Genomic DNA, 16,309 nt, shown 5'->3' with positions numbered 1-16,309 from the left:
GTCCTGTAGTCTCAGCTTTAGATCTCTTCCTTCTCTTTTCTCCTATACTCTCCACTGGTAAGGGGTGGGGTCGTTGTGAAGATCACATTCCCACTAATGAAAGGATACTAGACGTACTCAAATTTATCCAAAGTTATTTAGTTAAATGCGTGATAATTCCAACAAATAGTACATCATGTCACTGCATACGTTTTTTCATGATCTCCTTACATCCCGTGTGCTGGATACTTCGGAAATCGAGCGTGCGGGGATCGGAGTACAGTGATGCGCGCACGAGCTTCAGGGAACAGACCTCCAAAACCTGGCAAAAGTCGTAACGCTAGGTCCACCTGTTAAACGTCGCACGCGATCGTTTGCTGCGGGAAATACCGGTGGAGTCAGTGGGGTGATTTTGGTTGTCCCTAAACCGGTTGTATACCCGAGGAATATGGGGGAGTGTGGGAGGTTCCATTCAATCCTGTAATGCCCATGCAAGTGTTTCGATGTAGTTGGGCTTCGGTCTGAGGGAGGAATAGTGTTCATGTGGAAGGTTGCCCGCGTGCTGAGAAAGTAGAGTTTCCGATTTAAAATATAAATAATTTATTAGGGATGGTTTGTCTCGTGAATCGCTTCGACCATGGCTCTTGATACTCCTCCACACCTAAATTCGGCCCATCCCCTGAATGTCTAGATACGACCATGGATTCTTTACCGGTAGAAATCAAGCTGATGATATGCCGCTTTGTATGTTTCTATGGTTTCTTGTCCCATATTATGCTTTTGAGAATGCATCCTTATTGATCCTTTTCAGGTCAAAGCAGATTCATATAAAGATCTTTCGTGCGTGAGTCGAATTAATCACGCATGGTATAATACAGCGGCCCCGTTCGTCTATGAAACTTTGAGTATTGCCTTTCATAATGATGGAAGTCTTGCAACTCTTACTTCAGACGTAAAAAAGAATACCCACGGCGAACCCTTTCTGAAATTTGCCCGCAGACTAGATATTGTCTGTCTGCCGGATCCTTCTCGAAAAAGCTCCAAAGCACACCAAATCCGCGATGTGAAGAATAGAGCCCTTCAATCCATTGATTTCAGGTCTCCTGCTTCAGTCGATACATTTTTAGAACATCGACTTAAACGCTGCCATGACCAGGTGCTCCCATTTCTGGCCACCGAATCCGTATACTATAAACAGAGAGACTGGCAACCACTGGTGTCATTGATAAGTCGCCTGGAGCGCTTAACAGAACTCAACTATGTGATTCAAAATATCTTTCCATCAGAACTGTTTTCAGCAATCAGTGAATATCATCCATCGTGCCGTTTAAATGTCTGGACTCATCAATCTTTAAATCTGAATTTGCCAGACTACGGAGGATGCTATCCGGGGCCTCCCTCCAAATTCAACGATGCATTTGATCTCAACGTCCTGCGTTCACCTCAACTTCATACATTTTGCATGTATCACTCAAGGACACCGGGTTCGTCAAATCGTTCGGCTCCAGTCCAACTCACAGAAACTATGTTGTTCGCTCTGATGGCGTCCAATCTCAAACATCTCTCTTTCCAGGATCTGGGATACCTGACAGCAGAAGATGTAACAAGGGTCAAGAAGAAATGGCAAGACCTTTCTCTTACGGGGGACTTCACTCCAAAGGCATCTCTTGATTCGCTTTCCTTTGATTCCCATCCACCTCTAAGCCCTTGGGAAGAAGTGTTGTCAAGCATGACCCACTTAGTGGATCTTTCTCGACTGCGATCCCTCGAGATCGGCGTATACAGCAGTCCAAGTACGCTGAAGAATGTTGCTTCAGAGCTACATGGTCTCGAAAGGCTTTATATTAACATGCATCCATGGAAATTGCACCATGAGGACATTCACGCGGACGATGAGCAAATGGTCGCAGCGGTGCAAGCTTTCCGACCCCTTCGATATTTGTGTCTAGAAGGACTACGAAGCTTCATCTCGCTGCGTGATATTCTATCGCACCACGGCAGTACCTTGAAAGGACTTTTACTACAGTCAAGCACACATATGCGCAGGATATCGAACGTTGTGGACACGGGATTTAAATACCCTGTTTGGACGAATGGTCAAATTACCGAGATATCCCAAAATTGTCCGATCTTGGAGGAACTTTGTCTTCCTATCAAGCGTGATGAGGGTAGTCCACAGGAATGCGGGTTGTATAAAGAGCTTGGTAACTTCTCACGACTTCATACCTTGGTTTTGGATCTACACTATGATCCGAGACAGCGCCCCGTCACGCCTTGGCCTGTCGAACCTGCAACGGATACCGATTTACTCAGAAAAACATTCTCAAATGCGGCTGTGGACGAGGCTCTTGTGACAAAGATCTGGCATCTTATCTCATCAGCTCAACACAGTCGGTCTCTCAATAATCTTCGCGTCACGCCTGTTGGAATGGAGTTCTTCGATAAATCGGAACAACAGATTCTTGGACAACTTGGCCGTTCGTTCCTTGTGCGACCACCAATTAATCCGCAATCAAATGTGGAAGTTCAAGAGATTGGACGAGTAGCTTGGGAGCTGTGGTGGGAGAGTCAGGTTCGAGACGAATCGATGCATATTCCCAAGCCCGTGGAGCTAGTTTTACGAGAGTTGTGGCCAAGTATTCAATTGAGTCAAGGGCTGATCAAAGGCTGTCACAGCTTGACGTTGCAAGGTTGGGATATTTCTAATTCCTCGTCGTGGAGTCGACGGAACTGGCACCGAGCTAGAACGATCTAATCCTGGCGAATCATTGCGGTATTGGCTTCTCGTTAACTACTAGATGATCTTGCTGAGCATACAGAGCACAGGCCGAACACTCAGATGGGTAGATGGGTGCCTCTGTTTACTTTCATTTTTTTTTCTCTTTTCATGAAGCGTACATGCAACAAGTGATGTTTGCTTCTGCCCAGAAGCCTTGCGATTTCACATACCCAGGGCTTTTATATAGTATTTATCTCAACTCAATACAATCTATATCCCACTTCCTTACAATCTACTATCATACATTTACTAGTATGAGTACCAAGTTTGGTCATTGTCATTCTGCTATTAAGAATAGTTCTGTTGATAGTTACAAACTGCTTATAGAATATGACCCCCCCACCATACTTCACTCGCAGAATCGAACACCACTAGCAGCCTGATTTAAGGACGAAATCAGCTCGGATGAGCCCATCCACCCAGTGCTATTATGAAGCTATTCTGTATTCCTGTGAATAATTCCTGTGAATACTCATTTCAGTAACCCGGTGGGATCCGCATTAAATTCAATTTGATTTTAGTATATCATACAGATCAATGCTCCAAAAGTACGCCTCGTATGGAAGAGGTTGATTGATTTCAGTTTCACGTTCTCTTTAATCCCGGCTTTCTTTTCGCTCTGGATCGAAATATTTCAAATTCAATCAAACGCTACAGCTTCGAGTAAAATGTAACCTCCATCTATAAGATCGAAATGTGCTATCAGAAAATTTAGGTTCGAATCTATTAATCTGTCTTCAACATTGGAAGATCGATTTATGCCAAGCCTACTCAGTCCATGTTTACTTCTTCTCACCAACGCCAATACACAACAAAAAAGACCCTGATAGTATCCAACATCTAATACTAACTCACGGAAAATCTCCAATCTGAAGAGAAAAGCAACCAAGCGAGACACTCAGTCCGTTTCACAATTCTCAACGCCTACTTGCCGTCTTGGCGTTGCCCCAGGGGATCCACGCAGATCTGCCAAAATAGTAACGCCACGCAAGGGTCCACTAGAACGCCCCTGAGAGTGGAGAAATACTCAAGACTGCATGATCGAACCCTCTCGACTTTATGATTCTAGCATCATCATCACTCTATCAATGTATTGGAAAACGAGTCTCCTGGCCCCGGCCGCATTGGGGGTTATTGTTGGTGCGAGTAAGAATGCTCGCGATATTGATCCATGTGCGCAGATCACTCGTCTCGTGGCGGACGCCAATGAAAACAAGTGTACGTCATCTTAAATGGATGAGAGGGTGGTTGATGCTCATCATATGGGCGAAAGTCTTCATTTGGGACAAAGGTACTAACATTCACAGCTGCTACAACGGTGCCGCATGATCTGGCATACCAATGCCTAAAATCGATGCCATTTGAATCGGATCGAGCGACGACTTTTCTAACAAATGTGCGCAAGATACTCGAGTTTCAGTCAACAGTCGATTTCTTGAAAGGTTAGCTGTTTCATCGTCATTCGATCTTTTTCGGATTTGGCTAAGGTTTTCGCATAGATCCTCCATCTGGTTACAAGATGCCATCGGTTGATCTTCTCGGCGGGATTGATACCATCTTGGAAAAGGTTAAGGGGAGTGGCTACTCAGGTCAATTCGAGATGGACTTGGAGATATCCAACCTTATCAAGTCTGCACATGATAGTCATTTGGTTTTTCAGCTTTGCTCACAAACGATCTTTAATTATGTGATTGACTTGCCGCTTGTATCGGTTTCATCTGATGGGCTTTCACTTCCTGAAATTTATACATTGAGTAAGTGTATACTCAATCGCTGCCATTATCCAGTGACTAACATTGTTTGATAGGTGACGCAAAGATCAAAGAGGACAGTCCCAATGCCGTCTCGCCCCTTGTCTCTATTAATGGCACAGACGCAGCGAAGTATCTCGAGTCATTCGCTTTCAGTCAAGCCCTTCAAGATCGCGATGCACAGTATGACTTCAATTATTTTGTATGCGCATGCCAAATTCATTAGCTGATAATATCCAGATACAATCGAATATTCCCGGCCACGGCTCGTACAGTCACCAACACACCCACTGGCGTCAACGGCCTTTGGACCTCCTCTGCTGAATGGAGTGAGGGTTCTGAGTTGACACTCGAGTATGGAAATGGGACGAAGCAGACCGTCGAGAGAAAAGCATCTCCCAAAGAGAGATTCTTCAAGTACAATAACGGTACTGAGCTGTACAACATCAACTGTATCCCTCGTACATTAAACACCAACTCTGCCGTGAGCACCGGGACTGAAGAAGCCTCATCTGAAGTTCCAGGACTGCCTGAAACTACCTGGAAGAATTCTGCAAATTCAGTTGCAGGGTTTTTCTCTAAGTTGACCGGGTTAGAAGACACTGGCATAATCTTCCTCCCTACATTCTCGTCTAGTCCCCGAGAAGTCTCACAAGTGACAGTTGAATTTCTAAACAATGCCACAGAGGCCGGGAAGCAGAACATTTTAATCGATTTGACTGGCAACCCGGGAGGATCGATTTCCATTGGACTTGATCTTTTCAAAATCTTCTTCCCTGAGGAAACGCCCTATACAGCTACACGATACAGAGCGCATGAAGCGGCCAAGTACCTCACAAAAGCCGAATCAGTCGATCCCAGCGCCGACTCAAACAACCCATTCGCGTACAAGGAAAACGTTCGACCTGATCAAGAAACGGGCTTCAAATCCTGGGAAGACCTATATGGCCCACACGATACACTAGGAAGATCATCGTCTAGCTTGCTCGCAAACTTCAACTACACAGCTCTCTCATCGTCAAGTTTCCCCATCAATGGATATGGCCCTATCCCTCTAAATCCGCAAAAGGCACTATTCCCAGCGGAAAACATCGCAATCGTAAGTGAACCCGGTGGTGGCTAATCGCAAGATCTTTAGAATTACACGCTGACAAGAATATAGCTTACAAATGGCGAATGTGCTTCGACCTGTGCCCTCTTCGTTAAATTGATGAAGCGTCAAGGTGTACGTACCATCGCCTTTGGCGGTCGTCCATCTAATGGACCCATGCAAGGCACAGGTGGTGTCAAGGGTGGCCAATCTCTTCAAATCAACTATCTAAATGGCTACATTCAACAAGCAAATCAAGCGATTAAAAAGGCCTCCAATACATCTTCACCCATACTGTCCACCACGGAATGGGAACGATTCAATAAATCAAGTCCCAACCTCACGCCGTCATATACGTGGAGTGGTAATATCAATTTACGGAACGAGTATGATCCTGAGGATGGCAATACCCCGTTACAATTCGTCTACGAGGCTGCAGAGTGTCGACGGTTCTATACGCTGCAGAATTATATTGAGCAGGAAAGTACTTGGCAAGCTGCAGCCAAGTCGGTTTTTGGGGATGGTGGATGTGTCGAGGGTTCTACAGGTGGAGAAGGGAGTCTGGATGCTTGAACAAGTTTGCCTTGTCTATCAAGTACCTACTGGCATGATTTCAGTCGGGGATGTGTGATTTTGAATACCATTTCATACTAGAACTACCAGTGTGAAGTTCAAAAGTAGAATAAAAAATAGACATGGAAAATCGAAATACAGAGTAAAATATCCAATTTGAATCTTAGAAGAATCCATTCTATTCTATAACTAACGAAAGAAACCAATTTCGTATACACTATACATATATACATGGTTAAATCCCACGAGTTATCCTATATTCAGAGTTATGCTGGAACCAATAGTCCTGCTACTGATATTCTTCTTAGAACCATTGGTTCTCATGACTACAAGAAAAGGTATGACCAAGTATTTTCAATTCCGGTGACTTTTAAACATATCTATCACAAGAAAGGAATGGAAGGAAAGCAAGGCTAAACAGAGCAAAACAGATAGCATGCGATGCGATGCAAGGAAACAAGCCCGCAGGTTCATAATGCGTGCCTTGCAACCATTTTTTGTGTTTATCTCTGTAGCATGATCCCGAGTATTTTGAAGCAAACAGATATGGGAATCCTAAGAGATACTTGACTCCAAGAAACAACACCATCTATGCTTCCAAATCTCGAAATCGTCTAATCGACTGTCTCATACCCTGGTATCTTGTCGCAGGGGCGCCCGAGGGGGGAAGGGAGCCCTCGTTCCTCATGCTAGACCGAAATGGCGGGGGCGTTGCAGTGGCTGATGGTTGTCTCTCGAGCAAAGCTTCTTGTTACTCGCTGAGTTGCCACAGAAAGGACTGATCGTATGGAGGGAATTGTCTCGCAATAGATCAAGGTCCCAGCGGTTCAGGAGCAAAGCCACAGCGTCTGAGCCAATATCGACAAAGTAGGAGAAAGTATGGCGGTACATAGAAAATACCACTGGGTATCTCGTGGTATTCTCGCAGGGTACAGAGCATCGAACTCTGGGGTGGTAAGGGTGACCTTAGAGGTCGTCGACATCGATTTCCTTCTCATCCTCACTCTCGCGGTCCTCGTCGAACTCGACGTTGTCATCGAGACCATCATTGGCGTAAGTGTCGGTCTCGTTGATCTTGGCGTGCTCGGGAAGTTCACCGTAGGCCTTCAGACTGCGGGCCTCATCGGAGGTATACTTCATGATAACATCACCCTTCTCATCCTGGTAATCACGGAGAGAGAGCAGAATGATATCACCCTGGTTGATCCAGACCTTCTTGCGGAGCTTGCCACGAATGTGGGCCAGACGCTTCTCGCCATCGAAGCAAAGAGCCTCAAGGCGACCGTTACCCAGCATCTTCACAACCTGAGCATACTCTTGGCCCTCCTCCTTGAAGACGAGCTCACGCTTCTCATTGTCGTTCTCGTTCTTACCACGGCGACGGTTCTTACCGCCCTATTGTTTTGAAAAAGAAAAGAGTTAAGAATTGTTTCCAGTGCGGATTTGTGCGTCTCCCGTTGAAAGAGGTATCATAGCTCCAACCCTCCTTTGGGATGATCAACCTGCATCAAAATGCGGTCGGGCATCCACAGGAGGAGGATGGTGGCGGGGTGATACATTCCAACCAGGAGGGGTTGAAGAATATTTTGCGCTCTTACCTTTCCCTTGTTCTTGGGCATGGCGGTGGGGCACGACTTGCACTGGACTCGAGTCTAGCTGTGTGTCGATACTTTTCTTTCTTTTCCTAAAAGAAAGGAAGAGAAGAGACGGAGACTTTGGATTTTTCCCCGGAGTTGTCTGAAGAGAAAGAAGAGCGAGAAGAGAAGAAGGTGGGGGGGGGGGAGATTCTGTGCTGCAAATCTCGTGCTGAGGTAATCAGGCACCAAGGAGGCAAAAATTCAGACCGCCCGGCAGAATCGGCGGATTTTCTCGAGTTGCGACGAATTGGAGAGAAATAAAGACATTCAGTACATTCTGAATATCTGGGGGGAAGAAAGGATACCCATTCCCTATTTTGGGCATTTAGAGTCTCAAGCCGGCTTTCGACGCGGGTTTTCTTTCAACTTGATTGAAAGAAGTACAATATTCGTGCGCCTCTCAATGAAGCTTTTGGCTCATCCGCCATGATATCGAAGCTATACAGTTTACCGATCCTTTGATAACTGGTCGAGCGTGAAAGACTCCGTGACTGGCTTATTATCGTCATCATGAAGTCTACCCGAGTGTCCTCAAGACTGTCTGCCTCCTCCGTCAACTTTATCGTCCGTTACAACCCCAGACACACAATCCCAGTAGTCGCAAGTCGGTACCTTACCTCGCCGGGCCACCCTCTTCGACCCAAAATATCGCATATGTGGGACAATCGGAGCAAAGATGAACTGTGGTGGCGGGTGAATATTAATCTGCAACTATCTCAATATAAAAGGGTGGTAAGGTCGTGGGCGGCGCGAAGGGCACGTCTTGCTTTCAGACAAGCGTTGGCGCATCATGGGCTTGATATCACGGGGCATCCACTTCCTTCGAATTCCCATACCCCTCCGGATCCTCTGCTTGGATCTATGGAGGTGTTTGTGCAGTCTGCATCCTTGACTCATAAGTTCGATGTGATACAGGAAGATGCGAACTATCTTCTACAAGTCATTCTCAATCGGAAGAAACTACGTGAGCAGAAGGCTGGGTCAGCCCCAGCTGCGTGAGGCCCTCGATCTCACCCAGGGACATCTTTGTTTTGTCTCATTGTATGGATAGGTATTGGCGACCTTGTATATTGGGAGCATTTCACGGCGTTTGGATGTATATTATGGGGTGCATCACAACACTTTCGATTTCTTCAAGAGGGCCTTGTATTATTATCTACCTATCGGTCAGTCATGTCATTCTTCATAAAATGGCAAATAATCACTGTTCATCTACTCCATCCTGAGATTACCAGTATCAAATATCAATTGATTGTTTCGAACCTTATACTTGGAAGTATACTGGGATCAGGTGCCTTAAGGATAGACCAGACTGCCTTGTCGCATGTATACCTATACATAAAAATGGCCAAATTGTCCAACTTCTACATCATAAACATTAATTGCTCAGACTACTACTGCCTCTATTCATTCAATTAAATTTTTTTAATTCAATATCTACCAACCACTACATATAATTACTCAAGTTTATTGTACTATTCTCGGAGTATTGCAGTACTACTGCCATGCTCCGCCCCAATGACTAGCCTCGCTAATGTCGATCTGGCGGAATCAACGGGGAAATCCACCTCGTTCTTCCCCCCATCTCCTTTCAAACTCCCCTCTCCTCCCAGTTTAATCAAATCCAATTTCTCAACCACCATGCTCGTCTCCTTGACTGTCGGCAAGGTAGATGCGGGTGTCGCTGTTCTTCTCACCCAAGACAATCGCCTGGTGAGTTGAATTTCCCCCCCTGGTCGCATGGGAAACAAAACACAATCCTCCATGTTTACCATATACATAAACAATGAATGCCAATGGATTCGATGCCTTGACTGCAATATTAACAAATACCAAATCTAGATTGAGTTCCCCTCTGTTCTTCTCCCCAACGACATTTCCTCCGGAAGTATTGTCGATATCACCGTTGCGCGCAATCATGCCGCCGAAACAGCCAACGCAACCGCCTTCCAGTCGCTCCAAAAACGTATCCTGAACACTTATGGCGCTAAAGCCCCCTCTCCTCCAGTCCTCCGCCTACGAAATGCTACTCAGACCTCTCTCGTGTTAGAATGGGATCCAATCGACCTTGCGACCGCGTCCTTGAAATCGCTCTCCCTCTATCGCAACGGCTCAAAGGCTGGCTCCATCCCACGTCCTCTGGAGACGCGCAGCACAAAAATTAGCGGTCTGGCCATTCACTCCGAATACACGTTCCACCTGGTCTTGCGCACAACCGCTGGGACCTACCAGTCGGAGAAGCTGACATGTCGGACACACAAGATGACCGACCTGTCAGGTATCACCGTCACTCCTGGAGTGATGGATCCACACAGGAGGGAGGCGCTTGGTGTCGCTCTGGATCGTGTTGGTGGTAAGCTAATCGATTCTGTTCGCATTGACACCACGCACTTTGTCTGCACGGAAGGCCGGGGTCCACTCTGGGAGAAGGCTGTGGAGATGAATATCCCTGTTGTCGTGCCGGAGTGGGTAGATGCTTGTGAATCGGAGGGTACGATTGTCGGTGTACGGGGTTATTATCTCAATGCGGATCCCAAACTTCGTCAACTTGGTACACTTCATGGAAACTCACATCAACGAACCACGTCTACAATGTCGACTTCCACGCTCGCGAACCAGGGCCGTCCTAGTATCCAGCAGCCTATTCCCGAACCCACACCTGAAGAAGAGCCTGCTGCAGCTGAGCCACCTCTGACGCCTTTCCCTGGTGGTGAAACGAGCTCGCAGCCGCAGGCTCAAACACAAGAAGTCGGATCGGAGGATGAAGGTGACTTGCCTCCTCCGCCGCCGCCGCCAAAGGATGAGTCTGAGGAGTCAAGTGAGCCCGTTAAGACAAATGGGCAGACTGAGGACGCGCATGAGGAACCAGAGAAGGCAGATGAGGTAGAGCCCGAAGAGAAAACCAACGATGCGGAGCCCGAGGAGGATGTCAGCAAAGAGAACACTCTTCCGCAGAACATGCCTGACGAAGATGCCGAGGTGAAGAGCAAGACAAGTCCCAAGGGTAAGGGCAAGGAAGGAGAGGGTGACTTCAACGAAGTACCTCTTTAAGAAAGTTGGATTCTATCCCATTCAGACAGACGCCTATACGACTATATCCAGTACAGTTTTCATGCCACTACATTTTGAAAGCTTCTGTTAGAGCTTGGGGATTAAAGCTTATGATATCGATTCCCAATCCCCATGTTATTGTTCTAGTTTTACTGTTGATGTATAGTAGATAGCCTTTTTTTTTGTTTTCTTTACCTAATGCAAATGAACCTATTCACTTAGATAAATTCATTTTTGTTCATTTCTCTATGATTTTATTTTGTATCATAATTCGTTGTAGCATTTGAGGTTCAACCCCGAGTCAGCCCGCATGATGCATAAATAGTGGACAAATGCCGAAAGATAAATCACCCCATTGAAGAATTGAGTATACTCAAGTGACTCTTCAGGGTAAGTTGCTATGTTCAATCCGAGGAAAAAGTCATGCAATTTCCAGATCGTATTGTTTAGAGTACGTTTCGGACAACGTCGTCAATGGCCTGGGCCACATAGGCAACGTTCTTCTCGCTCACTATATGTATTGTCAGAATGATATTGGCTAATATAAGGTAGACATGTTTTGATAGGTAGAACTTACAGCCGCTGATAGAGGCACGACCAGACTTCAGCAGGTAGACGTGGTACTTGTCCTTGAGAGCGTAGACTTGCTTGGGAGTGAGACCGGTGTAAGAAAACATACCGTTCTAAGAATGTGAAGTTAGCAAAAGGAAGATGAAGTAATCTTCAAAGAAAAAAGATAGACATACCTGCTCCACGATGTGCTCCCATGTACCGGGGGTCTTTAAGCGAACAAGTTCATTATAAAGTGCCTCACGCATAGACTTAATGCGGGAACTCATAACCTGCAAATCCTGATGCCAATCCGCAGTCAACTCCTCACTAGTCAAGATCTTCTTCACAATCGTGCAACCAATACGAGGGCCCATAGAGAATTCACCACGAATCAAATGACAAAGGTTATTCACAATAACATCACGAATCGAAGTAGCACTACGATTAGTCACGTAATGGAAAGCACCAGTTCGCTGACCATATAAACCAAAGTTCTTGGAGAAACTTTGCGCAACACACATTTCCATATCGGGCTTATTGTTGAAGAAATAACGTACGGCCCAGGCATCTTCTTCGACGGATCCAGATGCAAAACCTTGATAGGCGGAGTCGAAGAAAGGGAAGAGTTTCTTTCGTTCACATAGATCTGCGATGGCGACCCATTGTTCTTTATTCGGGTCCAGACCGGTGGGATTGTGCGCGCAAGCGTGTAGCAGGACTGCGTCACCTTCCTGTGCATCATTCTCAAGAGTCGACATCATCCCGTCGAAATCGAAGGAGCGGGTTTCGGCATGGTAGTATGGGTATGTCTTGCGGGGGACACCAGCCAATTCCCAAATGGTCATATGGTTTGCCCAGGATGGATTGGATAACCAGACGGTACGTGGTTTCATATGGTGAGCGAGGAAGAGTGCACCTAGGTGATTTGCGCCGGTTCCAGCGACGGTCTGAACGGATGCAATACGGGCTTTCGCTTCTTGCTGGCTAGTCTCCGGTCCTTCAAATCCGAACATCAAGTCCCGAGCAATCTTCAGGAATGGCACGTCGCCTTCAATGGCGGTGTATTCGTGTCGCATCAGGTCATTTTCCTGGGCTAGTTGTTTCTCTGCTTTCTCGACGACGGGGAGTGGCCAGGGTTTTCCATCATCTGTGCGGTAAACGCCTACACCTAAGCTGACCTTTTGCGGGTGGGTATCGGCGAAGAAAGCACCGTTCAAAGCAAAGATCTCGTCCGGAGGGACCGGGGCGACGTTGAGACGGGTAGGGACTTTCTCCATTGTGGGTTATGGGATATGTGCAGATTGTACAGATGTGCAGGTATTGGAGTATAAGATTGAGAGAAGGTTAGAATTGAAAGAGAATCAAAAGCAATCGTGGAACAAACAAAACTCGAAAAGTCCCCCCCGCTGAGTCAAGCCGATATCGCCGGCCCGCATTTTCCTTTTTCTTTTTTTTTTTTGGTTTTGCCCCTTCGGGAAACCCCGCTTAATGCCGGCCATCTCGACTTTATATCAAGTAAGGAGTATCTTTTGCCTTTTGTCTATTTTTGTGTTGGTCACACGATGAAGATACCGCCAGTAGCCTGTTGCGAGCCATGGTTGGTGAGGAGAGGTGAGGTGAGGAGAGAAAGAGAAGTTGAGGTTGAAGTGGTTCAAGAAAGGATAAGATCGAAACCTTGTGATCAGCATTGGACGTCATTTTATGCGGGCTGACTGTCCAGCAAATCATCTTTGGATTTGATTTGATTTAGTTTCACAGGTATATAGATGTATTGGTCGAATGATTACAATTCAAATTTAGTGTTTGAATAATTAATACTATGAGCTAATGTACTACCCAGCAATAGTAAAAAAAGAGAGAAAACACACGACCTCATAGAATAATACCTATGATTTGGTCATCCATTAAAATATAGATCTACTAGATCTATATTTGAAGCAGCCGATAAGTCTACCCGTAGACTACCGTGACAATATTTGTACTGTAGCCCTAAAAACCAGAGAAAGTTATGCTACCTAGATTTTCCAAATATGTCAGTCACAGACCCGCCGTTTACATGAGACAAATGGGATAAATGGTAATAAATGAGTATATTGAGTGTATAGATGAGTAGATGGTAGATAGTAGATCTAACTAGAACAATTCAGTCACTTGTTTATCCTCATCCACTTTAGGCGCCTCGATCTGTGCCCGTGCATTGGCAATACCAGCCTCAGTCTTTGCCCCTTCACCCTCCTCATCACGCATGATAACTTGAACAAGTCGATCACAAGCCTCTTTCACACCTTCGTCTTCCACGTGGAGATGACATTCCCGAATCACCGGGTAAACCTTAACCCTGCGCATCAAGTCCCGACCTTCGCGAGTGGTGGTTAAGAGCAAAAGAGTCTCAACATGAGTAGCGATGATAGTAGGGTCGCTATCTCGCTTTTTATCCGGGGGTAGAAGCTGGAGATCGGGCAACATGTCCATCATATCCTCATCAGAGTACTCCTCAGGCCCGGTGATAGGCAACAAAAGGTATGGCAAGAGGTTGGCGGCATCCTCATCGAAGAGCATTGGGTGAGAAGGAACATCAAAAGCAACATTCTTGATGGTGGATGCTACACCTTTACGACGAATGTCACTCTTGTGTTCTGTGAAAACGGTCAATTTGGTAATGGGCACAACTCCGTCGTACTCTTGACGGGTGGTGAAGTAATTGCGTCCTGCCTCGGTTTGAGAAAGATCGGCGAAAAGATAGGATAGGTAGTCGAAGTTGGCATGCTTGTTGAGACCGCCCTCGGCACCTTTCACAAAGCAGTCCATCAATTGATCGATGGCATTGGCTGAGGTAGAAACTGATTCGGGTACGCGCCGTTTCAAGGTGAGTAACTTTTGAAGGGCCTCGGATTTGGCAAGGTTGGCTATGAGAGTGGCGAATTCATCGGCATTGGGTTCTTTAACACTCTTCTCAGCAATTAGAATCAGCATGCAGTAGTATCAAAGGGCTAAGTGGGCTGCAGTAGCATACCGTCAGTTTGAAGAGTAGAGTCTCGATAAAATCGTCATCTTCAGCCAAACACTTCAGAACCTCCTCATCACTGGATAAATTGATCAAAATCGTCAAGGCATTCTTCGCAATAGGCTGTCGAGGTATCAGTATCATCGATTCGAGCTGCGCGGGGCAGTGGATGACGCACGGTATAGTCGCGGGCGAGGAGTTTCAAGTCTCGAACGGGGAGTAATTGCTGGCGTTTGAACAGATTAGGCTCTGCAGAGGAAAAACCGACAAGATTCTCGCAAGCTAATAGGTCTCAGTATATGCTGCATGTCTCTGGAGTATATCGAATAAATTCATGACTGGCTTACCAATCTGGCGAATCTGGGTATTTCCATGATGGAGGAATTCCACCAACTTCAAAGTGTCAGTATAATCAAACAAATACAGTAGTATCCATCAATAGACTACACACCTCTTCCAATTCCGTCGGCATCTTTCAAAGGTTGTAGTGTTCGAGAGAAGTCGAAGTTGAAAAGGCGGCGTCTTTTTTTTTTCTGCCAAAAGGTCGAAGTGGGGGACGACGTCATTGTATTTTGCAGTATTCTTCAATTATTTGTTGATTTTAATTGATGAAATCGTATGAATTGTATAAAGATATTCAATCGAATTAATCTAGCTAGTTATCAAATGATATAATTAACTGTAATACCCAATTATGCTCTACTTTGCTGATTATGTGTGTAGATCATGTGCTTCCCCCCCCACTTCAACCTCATTTTATATTCCTCCCTCCTCCTCTTCTCCTCGTTCTTCACCAACATTGAACTACTTTTCACCATGGCCACTCCCAATTTGAATGAAATTCACGATACTCTCGTGGACCTCGCATACAAAGCAGGCGACATCATCAACAATGCCCTTCCGGAAATAAATGACCCTGGATCAAAGAAGAACAGTATGCCCTTCCTCCACTTCCACCACTTCCACCATCAGCTAATTAACATGATATAGGTGCTGATCTAGTAACTCAATATGACCGCGCCGTCGAGAACATGATCTCAACCTCTTTGAAGGAGAAATACCCCGACTACGCGTATGAATCTAGACATCCACCTACCCCACCTACTCCACTCTCAACATAGTACATATTGTGCAGTATATACTAACTTGATTATCAGTTTCCACGGCGAAGAAACCTACACCCCCGAATCCCCTCTTACAAACAAGCCAACCTTCATAATTGACCCAATAGACGGAACAGTCAACTTTATCCACAATTTCCCGCACGCCTGTGTATCCCTCGGCTTCGCGATAGACCGGATTCCCATGGTAGGAGTCGTTTACAACCCATCGAGCAATATCATCTACACCGCGATAAAAGGACAAGGAGCCTACAAGAATAAAGTTCGTCTCCCTCTCAAACAGCACCAGCCGGAACCATTGCAGGGTCTTTCGAATGCGTTGGTTAGTATTGAGTGGGGGTCTGATCGGGCGGGGAAGAATTGGGAGACGAAGGTGAAGACCTTTGAGAAGTTGGGGAGTTCGAAGGAGAATGGTGGTGCGATGGTTAGATCGTTTCGGAGTTTGGGGTCTGCTGCGTTGAATATTTGTGCTGTTGCTGAGGGGACGATGGATGTTTATTGGGAAGGAGGTTGTTGGGAATGGGATGTTTGTGCTGGATGGGTTATTCTTACTGAGGCTGGTGGAATTATTGTTGATGGGAATCCTGGGGGTTGGGAGACTAAGTTGGATGGGAGGAAGTATCTTGCTGTTTGGGGGGCACCGAGTGGACAGAAGGAGATTGTTGAGGAATTTTGGAGTTATATTCAGGGAACTTTGGAGTATTAGTTACTCCAAGTACAGTTGGTTGAGTGTATATATTTACATTATGTCCGGATCTATGTATATACCTAT

The 16,309-nt window shown here is 45.9% G+C and overlaps 8 protein-coding genes across 8 annotated transcripts; 5 read left to right on the top strand and 3 right to left on the bottom strand.

Annotated features, from left to right (window-relative positions):
- Positions 1-1,504: 1,504 nt before the first annotated feature.
- N7469_000263 (uncharacterized protein) lies at positions 1,505-2,734 on the top strand (the record flags this gene model as incomplete). The annotated part of the gene is made up of 1 exon (XM_056639183.1): positions 1,505-2,734. The coding sequence occupies one exon, from the start codon at positions 1,505-1,507 to the stop codon at positions 2,732-2,734; it is 1,230 nt and encodes a 409-aa protein (XP_056504940.1).
- Positions 2,735-3,846: 1,112 nt separating this feature from the next.
- N7469_000262 (uncharacterized protein) lies at positions 3,847-6,172 on the top strand (the record flags this gene model as incomplete). The annotated part of the gene is made up of 6 exons (XM_056639182.1): positions 3,847-3,976; positions 4,066-4,200; positions 4,258-4,512; positions 4,566-4,692; positions 4,750-5,608; positions 5,672-6,172. 6 exons carry the CDS (start codon positions 3,847-3,849, stop codon positions 6,170-6,172), a joined length of 2,007 nt encoding a protein of 668 aa, XP_056504939.1.
- A 966-nt stretch (positions 6,173-7,138) lies between these two features.
- Positions 7,139-7,791, bottom strand: N7469_000261 (translation initiation complex factor eIF1A; the record flags this gene model as incomplete). The annotated part of the gene is made up of 2 exons (XM_056639181.1): positions 7,139-7,567; positions 7,771-7,791. The coding sequence occupies 2 exons, from the start codon at positions 7,789-7,791 to the stop codon at positions 7,139-7,141; spliced, it is 450 nt and encodes a 149-aa protein (XP_056504938.1).
- A 528-nt stretch (positions 7,792-8,319) lies between these two features.
- N7469_000260 (uncharacterized protein) lies at positions 8,320-8,808 on the top strand (the record flags this gene model as incomplete). The annotated part of the gene is made up of 1 exon (XM_056639180.1): positions 8,320-8,808. The coding sequence occupies one exon, from the start codon at positions 8,320-8,322 to the stop codon at positions 8,806-8,808; it is 489 nt and encodes a 162-aa protein (XP_056504937.1).
- Positions 8,809-9,450: 642 nt separating this feature from the next.
- N7469_000259 (putative chitin biosynthesis protein (Chs5)) lies at positions 9,451-10,860 on the top strand (the record flags this gene model as incomplete). The annotated part of the gene is made up of 2 exons (XM_056639179.1): positions 9,451-9,522; positions 9,652-10,860. 2 exons carry the CDS (start codon positions 9,451-9,453, stop codon positions 10,858-10,860), a joined length of 1,281 nt encoding a protein of 426 aa, XP_056504936.1.
- Positions 10,861-11,306: 446 nt separating this feature from the next.
- On the bottom strand, positions 11,307-12,689 carry N7469_000258 (putative aspartate transaminase; the record flags this gene model as incomplete). Its single annotated transcript, XM_056639178.1, has 3 exons — positions 11,307-11,371; positions 11,438-11,543; positions 11,607-12,689. 3 exons carry the CDS (start codon positions 12,687-12,689, stop codon positions 11,307-11,309), a joined length of 1,254 nt encoding a protein of 417 aa, XP_056504935.1.
- An 856-nt stretch (positions 12,690-13,545) lies between these two features.
- On the bottom strand, positions 13,546-14,888 carry N7469_000257 (protein HGH1; the record flags this gene model as incomplete). The annotated part of the gene is made up of 5 exons (XM_056639177.1): positions 13,546-14,361; positions 14,426-14,539; positions 14,595-14,698; positions 14,764-14,809; positions 14,868-14,888. The coding sequence occupies 5 exons, from the start codon at positions 14,886-14,888 to the stop codon at positions 13,546-13,548; spliced, it is 1,101 nt and encodes a 366-aa protein (XP_056504934.1).
- Positions 14,889-15,232: 344 nt separating this feature from the next.
- On the top strand, positions 15,233-16,243 carry N7469_000256 (inositol monophosphatase family protein; the record flags this gene model as incomplete). The annotated part of the gene is made up of 3 exons (XM_056639176.1): positions 15,233-15,350; positions 15,407-15,488; positions 15,574-16,243. The coding sequence occupies 3 exons, from the start codon at positions 15,233-15,235 to the stop codon at positions 16,241-16,243; spliced, it is 870 nt and encodes a 289-aa protein (XP_056504933.1).
- Between the last annotated feature and the right edge of the window lie 66 nt (positions 16,244-16,309).

The sequence above is a fragment of the Penicillium citrinum genome (genome assembly GCF_028827155.1).
Source record: "Penicillium citrinum strain IBT 23319 chromosome Unknown utg000001l:1.0-4955037.0:1.0-4956770.0, whole genome shotgun sequence".
In the NCBI taxonomy this organism is placed as follows: Eukaryota; Fungi; Ascomycota; class Eurotiomycetes; order Eurotiales; family Aspergillaceae; genus Penicillium; species Penicillium citrinum.
Note: the sequence above shows the minus strand (reverse complement) of the source record. Positions and strands in the feature narration are given on the sequence as shown.